Below are 24080 nucleotides of genomic sequence, written 5' to 3' on the forward strand. Positions count from 1 at the left end.
CGCCCGCGCTGTCACTGAGCAGAAAAGTGCACGAACAGATTGCCCGCAGGCGCTTTCAGGGACGGAGGGAGGGAGGGCGTGATTGATGGTTCAATGATGACAGTTACCCAAAACCACCCTCGACACATTTTTCCCTCCAGCATGCATTGGGGGGAAATCCCAGAATTCCAATGGGCAGCGGGGAGTGCGGGAACTGTGGGATAGCTTCCCACAGTGCACCGCTTCCAAAGTCGACGCTGGCCCCGTTACTGTGGACTCACACAGTCGAACTAGTGTATTTAGTGTGGATACACAACTTCGACTTCATAAGGTCGATTCCACAAATTCGAATTAAGTTGATTCGAAATAGTCTTGTTGTGTAGACATACCCTTAGTAAATGTCCAGAGATCTGTACCTCCTCTTTTTGTTGTTGATTACAGAATTGGAAGTTGAATTGATGAAGCAGGAGAATGCCCGGCTGCAGCACACTGTTGATAATCAGCTGTACACAGCTGTAGACATCGAGAGAATAAACCACGAGAAAGATGAGCTTCAACAAACTATCAACAAGCTTACCAAGGAGCTAGAGACAGAGCGGCAGCAGCTGTGGGCTGAGGAGCTAAAATATGCAAGAGGCAAAGAGTCAGTGAGTGCCTGTCCCAGTTCCCGCCAATGGTTTCAATCTGGTGACTCTGCAGCTTTGATATTAAGTGTCAAAATACAAGAGAGAAAAAGTTGGGAATTTAAGAGGTTGCTGTGAATTATTTTTCTAATGACACTAAACCAGGCCAAGATTAATGACTCTAACAGCTTAAAAATGATTTACAATTAACAAGCACAAATTTTTGCTCTTGCTTCCAGTAGGCCCGGAATTTGTTCATGTACTGGTTTGTGCATCAGCAGCCAAGGCCTAATTCAAAGCCCATTTGAATCATTGAGTATCCAGGCCCCAAGAGGCCACAATAAGCATGTGTATTGCATTCAGATGTAGTTGCAAAGACAGCTCAGGAGCTTGAAATAGTCTGAAGAGCTTGAACATCATCCCCATTTTACAGATGGCAAAACTGAGGCACGCAGGAATTCCATTACCTGATCAAGACACAGTAATTTAGTGCAGAACTAGGAGTTGAACCAAGGGGCCAGATCCTCAGCTGGCATAAACTAGTGTAACTTCTTTGACTTCAATACAGCTATGCTGATTTACATCAGCTGGCTTAGTGACTGAGTCCCAGTCTGATGCCTTGTCCCATGGACCGTACAGACTCAACAGTCTTCTCCTCTTTCGCATGACCATTGCCACAGTGAGATGCCCCATTTAGAAGCAGGCCTTTGTACTTCATAAAGTTTCCCAAGCTGTGTCAGTGACTAACACCACAGGCAAGAGAGGAAGGATGGCCCAGTTATGGTTAGGGTGCCAGCTTGAGTCAGGAGACATGGCTTCAGTTCCCAGGGTGTTGTGAGAATAAATGCACAGTAGTTGAGTGTGAGGCTCAGCTACTGTGGTGATGGGGGCCATATAACTCCCTCTGACAGTCTTTGCATTTGTAGGGCTAGGTCACTAGACTGTATTCTTAATTTATCACTTGTAAGACTCCTTCCAGCCAACAAGCTTAAATTTCTTTACACGAATCCAATTTCTCAGATAGGCAATTTGAGACACGGGGGCATGAAGTGTGTCTTGCCTGTGTTCACAGGGAAATCTGTGGCAGAGCAGAGAACAGAGCCCAGAACTCTGCACTCCCATTCCCATGCTTTTGCCACAATACCATCTGTCCTCCTTACAGGCAGCTTCCAAGGATGCAGACTAGCTAATCTTCCTTGAATATTCAAGGGATAGGTGGAGCAGGCATTTATCCAAGAGAGGAGAATACAGCTGCTCAGAAAGGAATGGACAGCTAAAAACCACTCAAGTCTATCTGTACAGGCCATTAAGCTTCAAATCACATCACCTTTCTGTGCCCTGGTTTTCCCATCTTTGAAACTGGGAGAATGATGCTGATCTTCCTTTGTAAAGTGCCTTGAGATTGATGGCTGAAAAGCTGCTCTGTAAATAGAAGAAATGTTCATCTCACTCAAAAGGTTCCAGTGCTGACTAATATTTTAAAGATTTTTTTCTGAGGTCTCAAAATGTCTATGCATCTCTGAAGCCACCTGGCAGTGACACCCTCTTAGAGGCGACAACAATAGTGATCCATGTTTTGGCCTTTTCTATTCAGTGTCTTTCTCTCCTACCGTCCCTCTAACTCCACATATTTCTCAGATTGAAGCACAGCTGCATGATTATCACAAACTGGCTCGGAAGCTGAAGCTAATTCCAGCAGGTTTGGAAAATTCCAGAGGCCACGATTTTGAGATTAAGTTTAACCCGGAGGATGGACCCCATTCTCTCACCAAATACAGAAAGCAGATCAACGTAGGTGTGCTTTAACAACTGCTTTTGTTTGGAACATTTGAGTCCTGCGAACAGTGTATGTGTTTGTGGTAAAATGTTCGGAAAAACACAAGGAAGATCATCCTTGAACATCCCTACTATAGCTGCAGTACAGTCTAGCCTGTGTGGGATGTTGCTAATAGAGCTGAGCAAATAATCAATTTTTATTTCCCATTTTGTGTCCAAACAGAAAAATCTGGGAAAAAATTGGGTGTCTTGAACTGAAGCTGAACTTTGTGTTTTGTTTTTTTCTCAAAACAAAAAACTAAAAATACTTTGTTCAGGTTGAACTCAATATTTGAATGTCTACTCTAATTGATATTTCCAAAACGTTTTCTTTTCAGGTTGATTTGTTTTTAGTTGAACATGTATGCAAAGAAAAATTTTCACCAATCTCTCATTGCTACAGAATTGGGTGGGGGCACATCAACAAGCCAGATCTCTTGAATCAAAGGGGGAGGGACAGACATAGTTGTGTTACAAACAAAAATTCCTCGGGTGGGGGAAGTCTGCACCAAAAAATTAAAAATTCTGCACATATTTTAAAATCCCTCATATTTTTTGTCAAAATAACACAATATAATCATGCCAGTTTCAGTTAAATTTATTTCAAAATACCCATCAGCAAGTATGTTTCTAACAATATAGACACCCCCTTTCCCCTCCCCCCCAAAAAAATTCTGGTAATTTTATTTTTGACAAATAGATTCCTCACTAGGCATATTAATACAGAACTTTGAGTAATGCATTTCTGTAATGTAATTCAAATGAATTTTGGGAGGGGGGAGGGATTGTTAGGGAATTGGGGAGCTTCCCCCATGCAGACCCTGGCTGACCCCAAACTTCTCCCATTCAGTCAGGCACAGCTGCCGCTGTCCCTGCACCCCCATGTGTCTCAGCCTCCCTCCCCATCCAGCCTTGCACCCCCACTCCCATTCAGCCCCTGGCTCAATGCTGTCACCTTACTAGCTTCCCTGAGTCTGTGCCCCAGTCTGTCCCCCAACTAGCCATTCTGAACCCCAGTGTGACACCCCACCCCCCAATAGCCCTATGTGCCCCACTCTTTCTGTCCTAACCTGGTGCTGCAGGCAGGGTTCAGTGATGAATTTCTAGTCTTGGGGGAATTCTGCACCACTGCACGCATGCAGAATTTTTTCCCCCCGTCAGGAAAAAAATTTTGTGGCACCAGAATTGGGCAAAAGGCAGAACTGCAGCACTTCTCAGGCAGAATGTATTTTCTGCAGTGGGGAAAAACATTCTGCACATGCAGAGTAGAGCAGAATTCCCCCAGGAGTAAAAGAGTGTAGGATTGGGTAAAATCTGCAATCCCTCCGAGAATTCTAAAGCCATCTTCATCTCACTTGTTCTTTTCTTTGTCTGCTGCAGCATGTATTGTTCCCCCTTTCCTGCAACCACTTCCAACCAACTGCACTGCTTCTGTTCCTTCTCCCCTACCTAGCTGTGCTTCCTCTTTGAAACATGGTGGAAAATACTTACCACTCAGCAAAATCTGTCCATTATACAGATGCATCTCTGAACTGTCTGTGGGTGTTGAGTGCTGCACTAGTTTTAAAGTTTCAGTGATGTTAGAACAGTGACTTGCCACTGATGTAGGGCTGAGTCTTACCTGGCAGGAGTAACTTTTTTTGTGGGGGTAGGGAGAATACATGTTTTGGGATGTGGGGAGGAAACATTTCTTTGGCAGGCTGATTTAAAAAAACAACAACTCTGTTTTAAAGATGCTGAGAGATTTTTGAATACCCATTAATGGGCAGAATTCAGTCAGCGATTCCTTGTAAATTTCAGAACTGTACCACATGGCTCTCTTATCTGTGCCTGTGTGTATCCTTTTTTTTTTTTTCCAATGTGCATTACAGGTTCCGCTCATGCATATAATAGATGAGACTGAAGAGGCAATAAGGAAAGCTAGTAACAAGAAAATCATTTTAGAGGATTCCTTAGAAAAGGTGAGCTCAAAGCTTTATACATCTTTGCTTATGGGGTTTAGGTAGTAAATATTTTCAGAATGGTGGTTTTCAGGCAGTGAGTCAGTGGGCTGTGTATTATTCTTGGCATTTCTGGTTAGCGAAACCTACTGTTCATATACTGTAACTTCTCTGAAATCAGCATACACCTGCCACAAAATATTATCATCCAAACGTGTATGGTTTGGTGTAGTGAAAGCACGTAAATATCTCTGGAGGAAAGCAAACTCCCCACTTAGCTATCTAGCAGAGGGTATGGATTGCAAGCCCAGCTACCAGGTTCCCTGTCAGTGTTACAGATCTCAGCTTGGTCAAGCAAATGTGGATTTTCTCCTATTAAAGAACATGTACGAGTAAACGAATTCAGCAAGCAGAAATATCAGGCTTAGGCTATACAAGGTGACCTGTGTTGTAAGATGGTGAAACAACCAATTTAAGTGATAGGTTTAAACCATGAATATAGAGAGAAATTTACAGTCAAAATATATTCTTTGTTTGCAGTGAGTCTGCTGCTCCCTGATTTGTTTCAGCAGAGCTCCAGACCTGAGAAGGAAATACAGGTTATTCCTAAAAAAGCAGCCAGTGAATTAACTTGAGTTGTAGGTGCTATGTGTGCTAAGGTAGATATTGTATTGTTAGTAACACAAACAGTCATTTGTAGTCAGCACCAGCAGTTCACCACCTCAGCTCTGCAGTCTTCATTGCTTAATTCATGCAAATGAATTGAAAACTGTACCAGGTCTTGAATCTGAAATATTATACCTCTACCCTGACCCTCTGCAACAAAGCACATTTAGGACATGGAATTCAGTACTGTAATCATTCCACAATCCATCCAACAAAAATGGGAATCTGCTAAATGCTGAGACACTGGCTGGTCCCTATGTTGGGTCCATGGAGAAGGTGGCAGCAGCATAAAAGATACTGTTAGCCACTGAAGTGTTCCAGCAGACAATACTGCTTGGGCTAGATAGCGGGGACCCGGACACTGATACTTAATGTACATTGGTGTCCAGATAGTCTCTAAAGAAGCAAACATTGCTGAAATTAACCCAGGAGAGTGAGTGAGTGTTCATAATGAACTTTATCCCTCTAGTGCAGGGATCTCAGACTCAATTTACCTTAGAGCCAGTGTCAGTCCTCCAATCCTCCCAGCGGGCCAATAATGTCACTGAAGATGGTGTTCAGAAAAGAAAACGTTTATATTTTATTTTGAATTTCTCAAATAATAAAAACGGTCCTACAACTTTATACAATTCTTCACCTGCCAGAGAGTTTTTAGTGTTTGCCAGACACCTGGCAACACTTCAGTTCTTTCAGTTTGTTGATGTTTGGCCTCAGTGACTGAGCAGTTGAAAACTTCAGGATTGCAGCAAGGTGTGCATCAGATAGTTGTGTTCAGTATTTTGACATGGGTTATATTCATTGTGGAAAAAAGTTAAGCAAATGATGCTGCCTCCATGGCTGATTCTGCCCGGCAACTAGTGATGGTATCGCTCTCCCTCTTCCCCAGACAATAGGAGCTGCGGAGGCGGCACCTGCAGCAGACATTGCCAACAGCGTGGCTGCATGCGTCTCTCCTCCACAGGCCACAGTGGGGAGGTTCTCGGGCTGCAGATGGCCTATGGGCCGGGACTTTGAGACCCCTGCTCTAGTGTAGGAAACCAGGAGAAGCAGTTTACTGAAGGTGTGCGATAGAATAGTTAGTGCACAGGGAAATTCATTGCATCACCCTTTGAGACAAAAACACTTATTTTATAAAATACATGTTTATATTGTTCATTAGTTTTTTTTAATTAGAAGTCCATTCACTTTCTGCCTTTTTTAGATGTCCATTGAAAAGGGTTATCTTCCTATTGCGGGATAAGTGCAGGCTACTGTAGAATTATAGCAGTGTCACTGAAAATGGTTTGTACAAAATTTGAGCATGTTTATTTTTTCCAGTGAAAATTTCCTATGGACTCTGCAACCGCACTAGCACCTTTCTCTGTTCCTGAGGGAACATAAATTCATCTGGCTTTTTGATGTAGGAAAATTAACATGACATTAAATAGTTCTCCAGTATTTCCCTTATCTTAATATCTATGTTGTGAGTTCAGGCTGAGCATTTATCTCTAGCACTTGAGTAAAGGTCCTTGGCCTTTGTTTCAGCCCCATATAGCTAGTCTATTGTTTTGAATTTCTATAGAACTCTGAGGTTTTGCAAGGTGTTTCCAGGCAGCTGTACATGCGGTGTGTATGGGTTTTTTTTCTCTTTAAGTTGAATGTGAGGATGGCAGAGAAGAAAAGCAACATAAAACTGCTGAAAGAAGAAGCCCAAAAGCTGGATGACCATCACCAGCAGAAGCTCAAGGTAGGCATTTACTTTTCTAAAATGAAAATAAATGAGAGATCTTTGAATGAGTAGGACTAAATTCTGTGGTGACTTACACCCTATGTCACGCTGAATTTAGCCTGATGAATCATTATATGGCTTTGGACAGTCAGCTGGTGCTGTTTTAGGTGCATCTCATGAGTAGAAACTGCTGTCTCTCTACCTAACTTCCAGCATGCTTGTGAGTTGCACTGCTACTTGTTACCTCTTTAAACAGTTGCTTTTTGGTTATATTGATAATCGGGGGGAGGGGAGAAATTTTTGTTACTAGTTTAAATTTGTCCTTTGAGGCCTTGGCTTGATCCTTTCATAGGGGGAATTCTTTGAGTTTGCCTGTATTCCTCTGCTGGCAGGAGGGCCACTCTCCTAGCAAGTTCTAGGACTTTAATAATTGGTAGGTAAACTTAGTCTGAGGAACATGTTGCTGAGCAGAATTTGTTTATCCTTCCTTAGGTGGCTGAAGAAGAGGAGGAAAAAAGTGCAGCTGAACTGCAAGCTCTAGAGATGCATAAAAACCTAATTGAGGCTGGAGTCCATGAGGGCCTCAAGGAAGCTATGAATGAGCTACATGAAATTCAGAAGAAGTAAGTGCAACACATCCAGATTTTTTTGGGGGGTGGGGGGTAGGGGTGTACAGATTTTTCCTGAGAAGTCTACTGCATTGAAATGTAGAGAGAAAACCATACCCTGGAGGGTTGATGGTGAATTTCTGTAGTTTGTATAACATTTCCTTGACTGAGTACATAACTAGCCCTTAGTCTTGCACATATACTATGGTTCCCATATCACTAACACACTCTCCTTCCAGAACCTTGCAGTATGGAGTATTAATTAATGCCTGCATAGCAAGGCCTGGTTAAAATTTTCTGTCCTTTTCAATGGAAAACTGAGTATTCAAGTAAAGACAAACATAAGAAAAGTGCCTACTACTTTCAGTGGAAAAATGGACTCTGTCAAGAAACCAAAAGCTGTTCACTTTTTGAAAATTAACCCTGTTTTTTTCGTTTTGTTTTGTTTTGTTTTTTTGACTGACCAAATTGATTTGAGGGAAAAAGTCCATCTCTAACCAGCCTTGCTACTGTGAATCTGCCATAGTGAGTCTGAAACACCTGTATGTGTTTGGACACATTTCCATATACTGTGAAATTCAGAAGTTAACTTTCAATAGTAACTGGACTGTAAGAAAGGAAATACTGTAGTTAAAGGTTTCAGTATCTTTTACAGTTCGTACATTCTCTAATATCCAGCCATGTGAATGTTAGTTATTACATATTCCAATGACCCCTATCCCATGTCCCATTTATCAAGAGGTTTTGAGTTTTCAAGTTCTACAGAAAAACCCTCAAGACTTGACCCACTTGTTGAACATATAAAAGTCCTAATATTCTACCTTCTAGCTCTTTTATAGCCTTTCATCAGTAGATCTCAAAGTGCTTTACAAAGGAAGTCTGTATTACCTCCATTTTACAGATGGGTAAACTGGAAGGGAAAATGCTTGGCCAAAGTCACCCAGCAGGCCAGTGGCAAAGCCAGGAATAGAATTCAAATCTGAGTCCCAGTCCCCTGCTTTATCTTGTGCCATGCTACATAAACCATGCACGTTCAAAATCTAGCCCTGTACATATAGCTGCAGAATGGTAATATTTTAACACTACAAAGCACGCATAATATTGTTGTGTAACTAAGATTTATCATCTTAGACTATATAACACATAAAAAGACTCCTGTGTACATGGCTGGCTCACTGCCTTTATAGAGTTTTTGATATATTTGAACTGATTAAAAATGTATTGGGAGAGATTAGATGTAAGGTTATTGTAATGTCTGATAATGCTGAATTGGCTAGATGCTTGCTAGAGAACATATAAACTGTGTATAGGTACTCAATTTTATCTAGTCTTAGTTTCAGGATTAGATTTTATTTGAAACTGGATTTTTATTTTATTTAAATTATTTTTTATAAAAATAAACCTGTTTAAAATCTAGATTTAAAACAAAATGTTAAGGCCTAAATGTATTAATCTTAAAATATTAAATAAAAAATTAAATATGCTGAATCCATGAGCCTTGATTTAGAAAAACAAACTGACTAAATAGCTGTTTTCTATATGAAGATGTTTTTCCTGAGTAACTTTTGAGATTAGGCTTTTTAAATATGGCACAATAGGTCAGCCTGAGTAATTTAGGAGACGTCTTATTTTCAAGATACTTTGGTGAGACTAGGAATTTAAACTGTCACTTTTACTTAGGCATATTTGAAAACTTTCCCAAGCTACCTGAAATAACCAGTTTAATTCATTGAGTAGTTAAATGATTTATTAAATAGAGATTAGTTGTAAACATGGAACATGCTTTGATAAGAGATTCTGTCCGAAACATTTAAGGTGGTATTTTTTATGCTGTTTTGTGTTTGTTTAAATTCCAGTTACCCTCCTAATACAGCTTGACACAAATCAGAGCAAAAAATAAATTATCTAGTAAATAAGCAATATCACTCACCGTTTTCTAACATACTAAAAATGTACAGTTAATCTGAAAATATTAAGATACACTAGAATTATCTAAATTTAAGAAATTATGTATCCTCTTAGGTAGCAAAAGATGCACTAAATCTAGTGAAAAGGCTTTAGTTGTAAATTAATGTTTTAATAGTTGCATCTTCCAATGAGAGTGCACCTTCCTTTAGAAAGACACTTAAGTACAAATGGAAAAGTAGGTTTAAATCATCCAGCCTCTTGTTTTTCTAACATTATTACATTTCCTTTTAAAGTTGACAGAGGTTTCTCTTTGGCCTGGGCATGCAATTAAGGTAATGTATTTGTATTCCGCAGGCACCAGATTGCTGTGAGGACAACAAATGAAGAGAAAATGCAACTGCTTGATAAGTTGTACCGTGTCCTGGAGATGGTGGCTTTTCATGTAGGATCTGTAGAGGTAAGTCACACCCATTACTGTTAACAGGAAAGCAGGTTAGGAAATATACATTACCCAAAAGAAAATTTATGGTCAGTTCATTTCCACGCCACCGCCCTTTAATTTTCTCTCTCTCTCTCTCCACATCCTGCCCAGTTCATGGCAGGCTATGAAGAAAGAGGTCATCTGTTCCCTCCCAAAAGTCAGTGTCTGTCTGTCTGTCTCTCTCTCCAGGGAGTGACTGGTTGTTAGCGTCTTCAGGCTCCTTGGAAAGAACAAATCTCTCTCCTGTGTGTCTGGGCATGCTGAACCTTGTCTTTTCCTGTACAGAAAAGTCCACAATTTCTCCCAAAGTGACAGAATAGCAAATACTCATGTGGATTAAAAATGTGCTGAAGTTAACTGCCATGTGCAAGCAGAGCACCCAACCAGTGTGTGGTGTTGGGAACAGCATCTTAATAGTCTCTTGTTCTAGGGTTCCTTTTATGAATATTTCACAACTGATTGCCATAGTCATATATACATACACATACTCCATAGCTCATCTTCTCTACCTTCCCCTCAAATTATTGGCAGAGCCAGTAAAATGATCAGTCTACTGGTAAAATGGCCCCTTGTAATGCTTCCAATGTCTATTAAGCTCTTGCCAAAAAGCTTGGAGGCTGCAAAAGTACAGCACCATGCCTTGCCAACCTCACCTAAAACAGCTGTCACCACACTGATTGAATGTAGGATGAAATAGCAGTAACAACTGCAATTGTTCAATTGTTCTTCCTGGGCTGTATTGGAAAGAGGAGACACTGTAGGTCTCCAAATACAGTACTTGAATTGTTGGTGTTCATTACTGCTGATGTGGGTGGATGTTCTAGTTTGTTCACACCCTCTGTTATCAGGGCTGCAAAAAGTAGAGCTCATTTTGGAAAGATGACAATAGCCTCTCCTGTAGTGTTCAAAGGCCTATTAACCAATCTGCACAGGGTGGGATGTGATTGATAGTTTGCATTACAGTAGACACCACCACCTGTGGGAGGGGAAACAGGCACGGAAAGGGGCCAGGGATTCAGCCAAGGGCAGGGAAATGATGTAAGTAGAAATAGAACTCTGGGCTCCTGAATCCCTAGAACATCTGCCTCACAATTAATGTTGCCAGTACCTGTATCCAGGGGAAACAATTTTAATCAAGAGGCTTAAAGCCATAAAAGGGAGTGTGGCTTGCTGTGTAGATCATCTAGGTTAGTGAAAATATTGGCCATCAAAACCCCTTCTAAAGTGGAATTACACTTGTGACTGTGCAGGGGATGGCTACAGAAGTGAGATGAATGCTTAGGCCATTAGACACAAGCTAGGTGAGGTAATATTTATTGGACCACCATCTGTTGGTGAAAGGGACAAGCCTCACAGCGCTCCTTCAGGTCTGGGTAAATGGGTAGGACACTAATCCAAGTGCAAGATTCAGATTGCATGTTTCCAATCTGAAATATACACATTCAACGGGAAGGAGAAATGTGGAAACAACTAATGATAGATTAGGGGAGAGAAGAGGCACATTTAATATTAAAAGTGAAATCCTGCACCATTAACTTCAATGAAGCTGGGATTTCTCTGAAGGTTTGTACCAGGAAATAGCAAAAAAAAAAAAAAAAAAAAAGTCTTAGATCTGTGAATAAGAGGCATTAGGGCAGAGAGCTACCACTCACTCTGCAGATATTTAAGAGGGAGCTAAAGCTTCCTAAAAATCAACAAATTATCCATGCTCCTTTTGGTGTTCTGCCATGCTACCCTCCCTCAAGAACAGGATTGGCTTTTACACCATCAGCCTATGAGTTGAGACTATTTTAATAGGCAATTCATTCACAAAAACTCCTAGGGATCAGATTTGTGCCCTAAGAATTCACAAAGTTTGGCATGCCACTGTCAAACACAGGTGTTTTCAACCTAGTTGCTTTACTATTAAGTCAGATCTTGGAGTTTATTTGGTTAATTTTTTTATTGAAGAAACCAGTTTTACTATTTAAATTATAGATAGATGGCCTTATTGCTATGCAGTGGATAATAATAATAGATGCACATGGTGCTGACACAGAAGCTGCATGTCTTTTAGGTTAAAAATGAAAGTTGGAAATCTCACCTGTAACATTCTCTTCCTAGAAATACCTGGCTGAGCATAATGCAAAAGCTGATACAGTGTTTGAAGAATTTATGTCTGAAGTTCTCTTGGACAACCTGAAACAAATCCTAGCCAAATATTAAAAGTAAAGCTAATGCTCTATAACCCTTGCATGGAGGACTTCACCTATGCATTTTTTTTTCTGTAGCACAATTGTAATGGCCAGTCCTGCATTCCTTCCACTAGTAACTCCCAAGACAGTCAATCCAAGGGTAGTTACGTATGTACAAGGACTACAGGATCTGGTCCACAGTGTGCTGTTTGAGAGTTGTTACTCCTAAGTATGTATTTATTAAATTCTTACAGATGTAAACTGGGTGTGTATTTAAAAATATCAAAGGTATTTCATAAAGATTTTTGATAGCAGTTGGTGTAGTGTAATTTTTTTTTTAAGACCCTTGGGTTCTGCAGGCAGATGTCTATGAAGCTATAGGATTTAAACCACACTTTTCAAAAGGGTCCATTAATTTTGAATGCTTAACTTGCAAGAGCCCAGAGCATCCAGCACCCAAAACTGAGTGGATGCGTCTGAAAAATGTTTGCTAGCAGGCTGAAACTATTCAAGAACTGACATTGTGCCACAGCATGTGCTCCAGGACACTTTTTGCCCCTGAGAGCTGTACCATCTGGGACAGCTCATCTGTGGTTATGACACTCAGCACTTCTAACAATGGTTATATATGGAATCATAGACCTGACTCTCCCTTTGTTCTGCTTCATTGATCAAAGTACTTTGGAGTTAGATCCATCTCTTTTGCATACAGCACATAGGAATTAGTGTACTGCATTCGGCTACTGTTACAAGAGCTCCCAGATCCTGTCTCTAGGATTGGCTACTACCAGGTAGTAAGAGTAACATCTAATGATGATGAATTCCCAAGGTCAGTTAGGTTGGGTAAAAAAACATTTCCTTGTATGAACAGACATGAACTTGAGCACACAGCCTCTTAATCTACACTTAAGTCACATGTAGAGTACAGCTACAGCATTGCTTAGGTGAAGAGCATGCCCTACGTACCTGAACCCCCAGGCTGGAGAGCTGTGTGTGTACGTACACACACACACACCCATCCCTCCCTCCTTGCTCTACAGTGCAACATCCTCCTACTTTAAGCCTGTCCCAGTGAAAGGCTCCAGCCACTCCCCCCTCTTGGAGCCCTTAGCTATGGCATAGATCTAGCCATTGTAAAGTAATGCACATTGGAAAAAATAACCTCAACTATACATACAATACGATGGGGGCTAATTTAGCTACAATGAGTCAGGAAAAGATCTTGGAGTCATTGTGGATAGTTCTCTGAAGATGTCCACGCAGTGTGCAGAGGCGGTCAAAAAAGCACAGAGGATGTTGGGAATCATTAACAAGGGGATAGAGAATAAGACTGAGAATACATTATTGCCCTTATATAAATCCATGGTACGCCCACATCTCCAATATTGTGTACAGATGTGGTCTCCTCACCTCAAAAAAGATATGCTGGTACTAGAAACGATTCAGAAAAGGACAACTAAAATGATTAGGGGTTTGGAGAGGGTCCCATATGAGGAGAGATTAAAGAGGCTAGGACTCTTCAGCTTAGAAAAGAGACTCAGGGTACGTCCAGACTACCCGCCGGCGATCGATTTTGCGGGGATCGATATATCGTGTCTCATCTAGATGCAATATATCGATCCCTGAACACGCTCCCGTCGACTCCGGAACTCCACCGGAGCGAGTGGCGGTAGCGGAGTGGATGGGGGAGCCACGGACGTCGATCCCGAGCGGTGAGGACAGGAGGTAAGTCGGGATAAGATACTTCGACTTCAGCTACGGGAATACCGTAGCTGAAGTTGCGTATCTTACCTCAACACTGCCCCCTAGTGTGGACCAGGCCTAAGGGGGGGATATGACAGAAGTGTATAAAATCATGAGTGATGTGGAAAAAGTGGATAAGGAAAAGTTATTTACTTATTCCCATAATACAAGAACTAGGGGTCACCAAATGAAATTAATAGGCAGCAGGTTTAAAACAAATAAAAGGAAGTTCTTCACGCAGCACAGTCAACTTGTGAAACTCCTTGCCTGAGGAGGTTGTGAAGGCTAGGAATATAACAGCGTTTAAAAGAGAACTGGATAAATTCATGGTGGTTAAGTCCATAAATGGCTATTAGCTAGGATGGGTAAGGAATGGTGTGTCTAGCCTCTGTTTGTCAGAGGATGGAGATGGATGGCAGGAGAGAGATCACTTGATCATTGCCTGTTAGGTTCACTCCCGCTGGGGCACCTGGCATTGGCCACTGTCAGTAGACAGATACTGGGCTAGATGGACCTTTGGTCTGACCCGGTACAGCCATTCTTATGTTCACTGCAGTGACAAGTGTGAACACAGCCTGTACTCCACACACCATCAGTGTAAACAGAGCTTAAGAAGGGGTGATCTGGGAAGGAAATCTTACCCATCAGTAACACTACAGCTTTGCCATCTAGTGGGCATTGCTAGACAGATGCAACTTAGTGTGGTAAGTTTATCCCACATCTGTTATGTGCCCCTGAAGAATAGGAGGCTGCCACTGAGGGACAAGGTAGGGCCAGATATGCAGCATGTACCTTATTTGCCATGGAAGTTCACTTCTTTATGGTCAGTTGTCAGCACTAAAGAATTTTGGTTTGTTCCCTGAGAGGTCCACAGCGAAGTTCGTGCTAAGCAAGAGAACACAGTGCACAAAGGAGAGGTAACCCCTACCCCTTTGAGAACCAATGATCTATTGCCTTAGAGAGCAAGGCCTGAGGATTTCAAACTTTTGTAGTGGTGACCCCTTTCACAAGCAAGTCTCTGAGTGCAAACCCCCCCTTATAATTTAAAAACACTTTTAACATATTTAACACTATTATAAATGCTGGAGGTGAAGCAGGGTTTGGGGTGGAGGCTGACAGCTTGTGACCCCCTGAGGGGTCCCAACACCCAGTTTGAGAACCCCTGCAATAGATGCTATCTAAGTACTAATTCTTCCAGCAGCGTGCTCCATTAACAAGTGCTGACAAAGCAGTCATCTTCCTCTCACCATTAACAAAGTCACAGCTTTCCTCCTGCTATTACTTCATCTGCTCTTTCTCCTAGGAACTGATGGAGTGGTGGAGAGCCCTCACAGCTTGTAGCCACTGGGGCTTGATTATATTAGGGTAATTTCCCTTGGGGCACAGCGTGGAATTACGCCTGGCAGAGGTACCACGTAACTCCATGCAGCTTGTGTACCAGACTTCCTTTGCAGGCATCATCCTCTCGTAACTTCTTAAAGGACAAGTCCTTTCCACTTCCAGGTAGGAAGCCATACAGCAGGAAAGAGTGTTCTTGCTACTTCCTTGTCAACACTAAAGAAAGCATGAAAATCTTAGAACTGAACACAAACACCAACAGGTTCAAATTCTATAGGGTGACCCTATTCTCATATTATCTGTATTAAAATAGATTGACTGACAGTCACAGCTGATCAGTGAATAAAGGATGTTGCTACAGCCAGGGCCACATGCACTCTGTTTATCTCTTGCTATACAGCTATGTTCTAGCATCTAAGCTTTCATTAAAACCTGCTTCACATGTCAAGGAACAAGGAAGGGAAACAAGTGGAAGCTTGTTAAAACATAAGCTTTAAAAATCCTTTATTTTTTGTCAATTTAGTAAATTAATACCAATAAATAAATCTAGAAAATCAGATAACATTCTGCTGCATCAATCACTTAAGTTTCCTTACATTTTCATTAACAAGTTATTACAAACCCTAAAAATAATTTCACTATTTTATCTTATTTACAAAGCAAAAAGCAATGTCCAGAGCACTATGTTTGGTACCTGTTGTGCTGGATGAGTAGAATACAACAAGAGAGTTGTGGCTGTCAGGAATTCATCATGGGAAGGTTTCCTGTAACATGGGCTATAAAACACCTCAGCAGGTGGATACCAGAATACTCTATGGAACTGTAGAAAGAAAGATTTACATGTTCAGGTCCTTGCTTCCTTCAAATGCAGGTGCTTAATTCTGCTAAGCTGCCACTGTCCCTTGGAGTAACAGGTAACTTCAAAGCCAGCCAATTGTTTCTGATATATTTTAAAACATCAATAATTTAGTCCCACAAAAATCAGGAAATGTATAGTTCCTGCGGCAACTTTAATTCTACCCACTGCACGATCAGATTGGAATCAGCAAAAAATGTTATGGTACATCACAGATTCTCTTCACTTAGCTTTATGTGTAGAAGGAAGGATTTGTTTTTCTGGTGCAAAAATGCAGCTTCACAAGAGTTTGAAATTGCAGCTCAGTGGTGCCCTAAACATTTTCTATCCAATGAAATTAGGTGTTAATTCTTCCATTTAGTTTATTGCTGCAGCTGCAACAACAACAGTTACTACACTCTGCAGCTGAGGTTTAGAGGTCAGCAACCCTTAGTACAAGTTTAACAACTTCACAAGCCATGTTCAAAATAAGGTGATGTTTAATATTTTTACTAGGAGACTCTGCTGAGATTTTTAAAAAAAAAGGAAAAAATGTTACATAGGATTTTCCCCAGTTATACACACCACTTAATTAAGTGTCAGGTCAAATCCTGGCCTATTGATTTCAATGTCCTAGGATTTCACTTATGTTTCTACATAAAGGAGCTACATTTGAACTTTTATCAAGTATAGCATGCTCAGCAATGGAAGCTTGGCTGTGGCTCGTCACTTAATTCAGGATCTCATCATAAAGGGACATTACCATGACAGTTCCAAACTGGTGTACTCCTTTACACGTTCTTATCTTACAAAATCCAGTGCTGATCTCCCCAGCCCCCTTCCCAAATTGACAATTGCTCACTGCTCAATATCAAATAAAAAAATCCCAAGCCCGTCTGGTATGAGATAATAAGGACAGCAACCCCTGGAGAGGAGATATGATACTAAAAGCACAGCTTTGGGTAGTCACTTATACCCATACCAAGTGGTTGCAGAACATTACACCACACTGATTTTTGGTAGCCTTTAGCACCGATGTAAGTGACTTCACAAATGCAGAGCAATGGATATCTGGGTTCAATCTCAAGCTCTACTACAGGTTTTCTGTGTGTCCTTGGCCAAGTCACTTAGGAGCCTACATAGTTTTGTGGCTCTAGGCCTTAGAATAGTTCTACTCTGAAAATTAACACTGTAAAAGCAGCATTTTGGGTCCCATATTTCACATGCTCAACATCAACCTTGCTCTATTTACGCACAGAGATTTTTTAAATTGCCAGTCTCACCCCAGAAACTGAGAGTCAAGCTGGGTTCTTTCCAACACACCCACCCCCCATACAAGATTCTATATGCCAAATTCCATTCAGTTACATTTGTACCATGCAGCTCGGTTCAGTGAGTTGGTACAGATGTAACCAGGGGCAGAGCTGGAAACTGGTTACCTATTCTGCTAATGCTGGATCCAAAACAGAACCCAGCTCCTTCTCCCAGAGTTGTACAGACTCTGCAGGGCTAACAGGAGTAAGAAGGCTGAAGTTAAAGTTGCACACAGGCAGCAGAGCCCGTTATGCAAGATGCCATTTTTATCTTGCTCTTTTTCAGAGTAGAACTGCATGTTAGCCTCTCTGCTCATTCCCCCATTTGCAGAGGGGATACTTCGTGTATAATCTTAGAGCAAAGTAGCCTTATTGGGCAGCATAACTGCAAGTACTATCCTTGGTATGCCTCAGAAAGCCACAACCATTTCACACCTGGTCCCAAGCTATTGCTCATACGTGGTCTGTTTAAAATGAGTGCGGTAGTCTCAGACAGGCATTCACACCACAAAACCCACCAGCGTATGTTGTGCCTCTGCTGTCAGTCTCATCTGAAAGACCAGACGAGGAATGGGCCTTGAAAGCTGAACTCTCCTTTCACCTCTTTAAGGGATCTACCTCAGATAGGGTGGGGTCAGCATGAGAGTAACTTGCCCTGACACTGCCCATTGTACCTGTTCTGGGCATAAACAGGAGTTCAGTCTCCCAAACTGTCATACCTTTCGGTGCCTTTGGTGTTTTTCAGGTGCTTAAAATTAAGACATCAGTAGAAGTGAGCTTTACCTGACTGGGAAGAGCTGAGGAAAGCACCCCTGAGTGTGCTTCTCTGCAAAGTCCTGGATCTCCAGTACATTTTTAACCAACAGTCCCTTGGGAGCTTTGTCGATTTTGGTTAACACAAACTGCACAAATCCATAAAGAGAAGAAGATTTAGGGAGCGGGGGTGGGGAGAATGTTGCTTTACTGTAAACCTGGAAATGTTTGCCAAGATGTATCACCCTCCCACCGCTTTCAAACTGCTTCATGTCCTATCTAAATGGGATACTAGGACATGAATGCTGAGAATCCAGCCTATTAAAATCAGGCCTCTTTAAGGGGTGTCAAACTGGGCACCAAAAATAAGGTCAATTTTGAAAATTCAGACCTTAAAAAAACCCAAAACAACAGACAATAGATTTTCAGGCCTCCCTATACAGTATGAATAAAAAAAAAAAAGGTGGGGGTGGGGACAATTTTTGTCCCTGTGCAGATCACCTTTAACTCACTGCTAGAGCTCTACTGCTGAGGCTCATCTGCCTGAAGGTACAAAATGTTTAGAGAATGCCCTTGAGCCCAGCCAATTTACATTTTTATTTTGGTTCGTGTTTTAAAGTATAACTTACAACGTAAGGGATCCCAAACTCCTCCAACATTTCTATGGCAATGTGGTCTGCTTTCTGAAATCCTACCACGCTGTCCACTAATAAGAACGTCCTCTTCAAGCTAACAAAGATACAGATAGTAACACAAGTGAGGGGCGATGCAACAATGGTTGTTTCTACGTTAACTAGGATGAGAACTGAGACGCTCTCTCATAGGATTTGGAGACGGGAAAAAGAGAATTATTCTTATCTAGTTCATCCTGAGAGGAGTCAATACAGGATAGCACCTAAAGGGAATAAATTGATCCACCCAAGCTTCAAAACAGGACTCAAACAATGGTAATGCCACCACTTCACTCTGGAAACTAATACCGTGGTTAATACATTCCACCCCATTGTTGGCAATGACTTCTTGATATCTACACTTAACTCTTCCGCCTTTTTATAATCTTCACAAGCATCCCACTGTTCTGATGCACTATGAGATTGCAGGTAAAACACGACAATGCAATGGTTCTCTTACTTCTGACGCTCTTGTAAATAGGCCTCCACCATGTCAGCAAAGTCTTGCGGGGCTCGGTAGCCATACCCTGGCATGTCCACCAATGTAAAGTATTTCCCCACCTTGAAGAAATTCATTTTCTTTGTGTGGCCCTGGAGAGAGAAAGGTTGGGCTTTATTAAATGTTACTAAATGGCCATAGGATTATGGATTTATTTAAAAGGTACTTTATGCCCAACATTAGACATCTGAGCTGAATATGGACAAGAACCAAGAATCCGATGGGCCTAGAAGACTGGAAAGTGTTTTAGATTCAGTAGAAACGCTGAATAGACTTTGTAATGTATCCTGGGTAACTGACAAGCTGACTGAATGAGGGCAGCACTTCATGGTTCAGTAGAAACAGGATACCATCCCAACGACTGATAGACAAACTTAAGTTTGTCTAAATGTGACTACACAAATCTATGTAGCTGAGGGGAGGGAGATGCTGTATGAGCCCACATAGGGAGAGTCCAGTAGGCACATGATGTACTGGACTTACATTTTTTTAAATTACAACCCTAGAGCAGTATTGGGGGTAGCCGTGTTAGTCTGTATGCACAAAAACAACGAGGAGTCCGGTGGCACCTTAAAGACTAACAGATTTGGGCATAAGCTTTCGTGAAGAGGTGTTTTACCCACGAAAGCTTATGCCCAAATAAATCTGTTAGTCTTTAAGGTGCCACCAGAACCCTACAGCAGAACACTAGTACTTACCATACTATTTAGCCATGGTATCAGAAAGGATTTAAAAAAAAAACACTCTACAGCAGTGTTTCTCAGCCACGGATAAGCATACCTCCGGGGGTACGTAGAGGTCTTCCAGGGGTACATCAACTCATCGACATGTTTGCCTAGTTTTACAACTGGCTATATAAAAAGCACTAGCAAAGTCAGTACAATGACTTGTTTATACTGCACTATATACCATACACTGAAATGCAAGTACAATATTTACATTCCAGTTGATTTCTTTTATAAATACACAGTACAAATGAGAAAGCAAGCAATTTTTCAGTATTCAGTACAAAAGTGTTACAGCACATTATGTCTGATTTTGTAAGGAGATAGTTTAAGTGAGATGAAACTTGCAGGTACGCAAGACAAATGAGACTCCTGAAAGAGGTACGGTAGTCTGGAAAGGTGAAGAACCACTGCTTTACGGATCCTGGTCTTCACACATAGCCAGAGAACTTAGTCTCTGCCTACGGGAGGTTGTCAGTTTTGGGCACCATGGATGGGAATTGGGGGGGTTGGAGTCCTCTCCCCACCTCACATGCTGAAAGCAGGACACAGGATACCTGGGGAGCTGTTCCAGAGCCACCACTGAAGCCTCTGTGTTGAAGTAGCATCAGTAACACACTAAAAATGCCTGTGTTGTGAGTGTTTAAGTCAACAGATCTACAGAGTCATGGCATCACTGGCCATGCCCCCAAGCCTTCCCTCTGCGGGGCCACAGGGTGTGGTGACTCCTTGCACAGCCCCCCTGTGGCCTGCTTCTCTCTGTGTGGAGCAGACTGCTCCACACAGTTCCACTGCTCCAGCGACATTCCACAGTCATTACCTGAGTAGGAGGATTTAGCTCTGAGTCTCAAACTACTCTCAAAAAGAGACTACAAATTAGCTTGGTAGGGCTGTGTGTTTGTTTTGTCTCAGTGGCTGCACATCAAGTGTGCTCAGCTTATGAGTAAAAAGATTAATTCCCCCCCACCCCCACCCCCACAACTGCTAGCCCTGAAAACTCACCCTGGGCTCTGAGACTCAAGCTGGGTTCTTTTCACCTCATATTTCCAGTAATAGGACGTTTGCAAATAAACCTTAAAATTCCTGTTGAAGATGCACAAGCCAGAAGAGAATCCAGCTTACGCTCCCAGAGCTTTGTGTTACCCCAGAGCTAAGGTTAGCCCTCTTTCTCTCATCTCCCCTGACTGGCAGGAGCTTCCAGTTGAGATGGAGGGAATCCCGTAACAACACTTACTGGAGTTTTTGACACTCTGACTTCAACATCGGGAGCCAATGAAAACAAGGCCTTTATTAAGGAGGATTTCCCAACATTGCTTCTGCCCACAAAGCATACCTGGAGAGAGACAGGAGAAAGGAGATGCCATTGTTAGTTTTCTCTCCTTCATCCAACCCCACCTGTGCAACACTCCTGCAAACCCTCAATTAGTTCTTCTGGGCGTACCACCTTAGATGAAGAAGGATGGTCCAGTGACTACGGCACTCACGTAAATCTTGGGAGCCGAGTTCTAGACCATGCCATAGACTTTCTGTGTAAACCTGAGCAAGTCATGTAGCCTCTCAGTTCCCCATCTGTAAAATGGGGATAACAGCACTTCCCTATCTCACAGGGGTGTCATTATGGATTATGAGGTGCTCAGATACCATGGTGCTGGGGGCCATATATGTAACTAAGACAAACTCGCTTTCAGGGAATGTCTTTGTGCTAGTTGATACCCTCCTATATTAAAAGTCGCAGGAAGGGCCAAAGCTTGAAAACTTAGTAGCCCTGACAACATGAAATTTCCATGTAATTGTCCTATCTGTAGGGATAAATATTTTGTTCCCTTCGTAAGGGACTTAGTCCTTCAACTCTGTAGAAGTCCCAGGATCTGTAAAATTTTGGGACGTCTGCAGAAAGCCCAGGCATTAGTCTATTCCTTGGACCCCAGGCCCTTCAGAAGCTGCGCTTCCATCAGTTCGCCTGTCCAGTGTGGACAAAAATGCACCACTTGCTCCAAGGGAACTGACAGTGCAGAGCAGGTTTCCCTATATACGATCATGCTGACTCAGTCCCCATGGTTCACAGAGGGCTGAGGCTGCACAGAGACACTCTTTTTTGGCTCCAAGTGGTCAAATGAACGGCCAAATGCATGAATTCAGAGAAGGGGCGATAGGGATGACGCTGTACAGGATGGACTCCCTGCTCCCCCCACTCGGCATGTGTTCTGACCACAGGAGCAAGGATACCACCTCCCTCTCCATCCCTGGAAATGGCCTCACCTCAGGCTGTGAGAGCTGTGGTGCATGGTCCATGCGGACAGCAGAACTGACATAATCAATCACGTGTCTGCCCGAGGGTTTGAAAAGTGCCTCTGCCCTGTGGATGTGATCCAGGCCGGGGTTGAAAATCCGGAAGCTTGCAGTGTTCACACCTGGGGCTAGATACCTCTCTAGACCCTGCAGAGGGAAAACTACACCAGTGAGCTTTGTATCCTCCAGCTGCAGCACTTCCGAAAACGATGCATTTTTGGTAGAGCTCCTCCACGTAGCGCTGCGTCTCCGGAGCAGGCAGCTTGCCCCCGCCAACCTCCTCAGCCTCTGCAGCCGGAGCATCTCTGGCCGCTCTGCCCAGTCTCCCAACAGCTCGTCAGCCTGCAATGGTGTAAAGAGTCCTTAGAGAGCTGGGCCAACAGCTGAACCAAAGGGGGCTTCACACTGGAGACCCGAGTGTCTCAAGCCCTTAGGGGAGGGGCCTTTAAGGGGGGGTATTATCTGGGTACTGCAGTAACACCCTCCTCACACCCCCCCAGCAGCAGATGGTGCCCCCACGCGTTCAGCACCCGGGTGTCAGCCAGGGCGCCCAGCGGAGTTAAGATGGACGCACTGGAAATGCAGGGGGTCGGGGGGGGTGGGTGGTGCCGGGGTCCTGCGCCGACACTCACAGGCCGGGGCCGGGGCCGGGGCCAGCCCGGGAGCAGGAGCGCGGGCCGGGGGCGGCGGGCGCTGCGCAGGGGCGGGAAGGATCCCCGCGCACCGCGGGGGGGGGGGGCAGTGGCTGCTCAGGCGGGTGCGATGGCAGCGGGGAGGGACACGCGGGGGAAGGGGCTGCCCGGGACTCACGTGCTCCCTGGCGGCAGCGGCCCGACCTCTCCGCGGCCCTTAACCCCGGCCGGGGCGCTCGCTTCCGGGCAGGGGCGGGGGGACGCACCGTGCAGCGGGCCCGGCCCGGCCTCTCCGGAGCGGCCTGCTCCCCTCCCTACCCCCCTCGGGCCGGCTTTGCACCCGCCCCCCACTCTGCGTCCCAGCCCCGGCGCTCGCCGCGCCCCCTGCCCGCTGGAGCAGCCCCGTCCCGGGCTGATGAGCTCACGGCTGCTACAGCAGACGAAGCCGGTCGATGGCGAGGGGCGGGGAGTTTATTCTGCGTGTTTGAAACGGGGGTTGCTCCCTATTTAACTCAAACGCCTGATAAACGCAGGAGCAAAGGTGTCACCCAGCCCCCGTTTCCCGCTTGAGAGCACAGAAGGCTCCCCCTGCACATGGAAGCCCCCCGAAACCAGGGGAGACCACACTGGACAGCCCTGCTCATTTCGCAGATTAAATCCTCATAATGGAGAGGGAAGAAACCCACCTTGCAGGCTTTCTTCCGCCCCCCCACCGCCCCCCGCCCGTAAAGAGGAAGACGAAAAGCACAGATCCATTTTTCCCTTTGCAGTTCATCTTTAAGCTACCTCGCCTCAGCATTGTCCAGCCCAAGTCGAGTTCAGAGCAGCCCAGCAGGGCACTGCTCTGAGGCTGGGCAGCAGCACGTGAAAGAGAATCTGTTTCCCCTTCCACCATAGCCAGGGAGCTGAGCAGCCCTGGAGAGCGGTGGGCTGGCTGGAAAGGACCTTCCACAGTAGAGTGCCAAGTTAGGAGCTACTTCAATACTGAAACAGACAACGCAAGTTTAAATGCACCCCAGAAGGGGCTTAGTAGGGATGAAAAGTAAGGGGGGCCTGGATAGGGTGACCAGATGTCCTGATTTTACAGGGACAGTCCCAATTTTGAGGTCTTTTTCTTATATAGGCTCTATTACCCCCACTCCCTGTCCAGATTTTTCACATTTGCTGTCTGGTCACCTTAGGCCTGGAAGAGGAAGAAGGTAGCAAGGAGGCATAAAAATGGGTTTGGGCTGCCTTTGCACTTAATGTCTGTAATATTCTATTTAAAAATAGGAGGCAAGATAATTATTCTAGAACCCCTCTCCCCTTGTTAATTTCCTGGCTGTCAACCCCATTGTGGGTGCAGGGATTTCTGTTTCTTTTATTCAGGAGGTTTTATTA

The 24080-nt window shown here is 43.6% G+C and overlaps 2 protein-coding genes across 4 annotated transcripts in view; one reads left to right on the forward strand and one right to left on the reverse strand.

The window, feature by feature from the left end:
• LOC123361640 (kinetochore protein NDC80 homolog) overlaps positions 1–12259 on the forward strand; it is a 30689-nt gene extending 18430 nt beyond the window's left edge. The window contains 7 exon segments of the mRNA XM_045001682.1: positions 421–626; positions 2241–2393; positions 4289–4378; positions 6657–6749; positions 7224–7354; positions 9602–9704; positions 11832–12259. Coding sequence (XP_044857617.1) covers positions 421–626; positions 2241–2393; positions 4289–4378; positions 6657–6749; positions 7224–7354; positions 9602–9704; positions 11832–11933 — 878 coding nt within the window. The 3' untranslated portion in view covers positions 11934–12259.
• Positions 9077–23027, reverse strand: GTPBP8 (GTP binding protein 8 (putative)). Of its 3 annotated transcripts, XR_006576179.1 has the most exons (9): positions 22879–23027; positions 22039–22410; positions 21014–21112; positions 19016–19146; positions 18514–18613; positions 17915–18033; positions 15678–15803; positions 15066–15199; positions 9077–9696 (listed from the first exon to the last, which is right to left on the reverse strand). XR_006576179.1 is itself a non-coding variant. In XM_045001681.1 (8 exons), exons 2-7 carry the CDS (start codon positions 22369–22371, stop codon positions 15722–15724), a joined length of 864 nt encoding a protein of 287 aa, XP_044857616.1. In that variant the 5' UTR covers positions 22372–22410; positions 22879–23027; the 3' UTR covers positions 9077–9696; positions 15678–15721. The 3 variants fall into 3 exon arrangements, 2 of the variants coding, with proteins under 2 accessions (XP_044857616.1, XP_044857615.1); XM_045001681.1 differs by lacking the exon at positions 15066–15199; XM_045001680.1 differs by lacking the exons at positions 9077–9696; positions 15066–15199 and having other exon boundaries at positions 15481–15803.
• Positions 23028–24080: the final 1053 nt, after the last annotated feature.

Source organism: Mauremys mutica, chromosome 1 (genome assembly GCF_020497125.1).
Source record: "Mauremys mutica isolate MM-2020 ecotype Southern chromosome 1, ASM2049712v1, whole genome shotgun sequence".
Taxonomy (NCBI): Eukaryota; Metazoa; Chordata; order Testudines; family Geoemydidae; genus Mauremys; species Mauremys mutica.

What these genes read in the sequence shown, in the direction of transcription:
- GTPBP8 (XM_045001681.1), bottom strand. Translation starts at nt 22,371, where the DNA reads ATGCTCCGGCTGCAGAGGCTGAGGAGGTTGGCGGGGGCAAGCTGCCTG. An exon ending in CACAGCTCTCACAGCCTGAG is followed by an intron (nt 21,113 to 22,038) that starts GTGAGGCCATTT and finishes GTCTCTCTCCAG; the next exon opens with GTATGCTTTGTGGGCAGAAG. An exon ending in TCAGAGTGTCAAAAACTCCA is followed by an intron (nt 19,147 to 21,013) that starts GTAAGTGTTGTT and finishes TTCTCTCTCCAG; the next exon opens with GGCCACACAAAGAAAATGAA.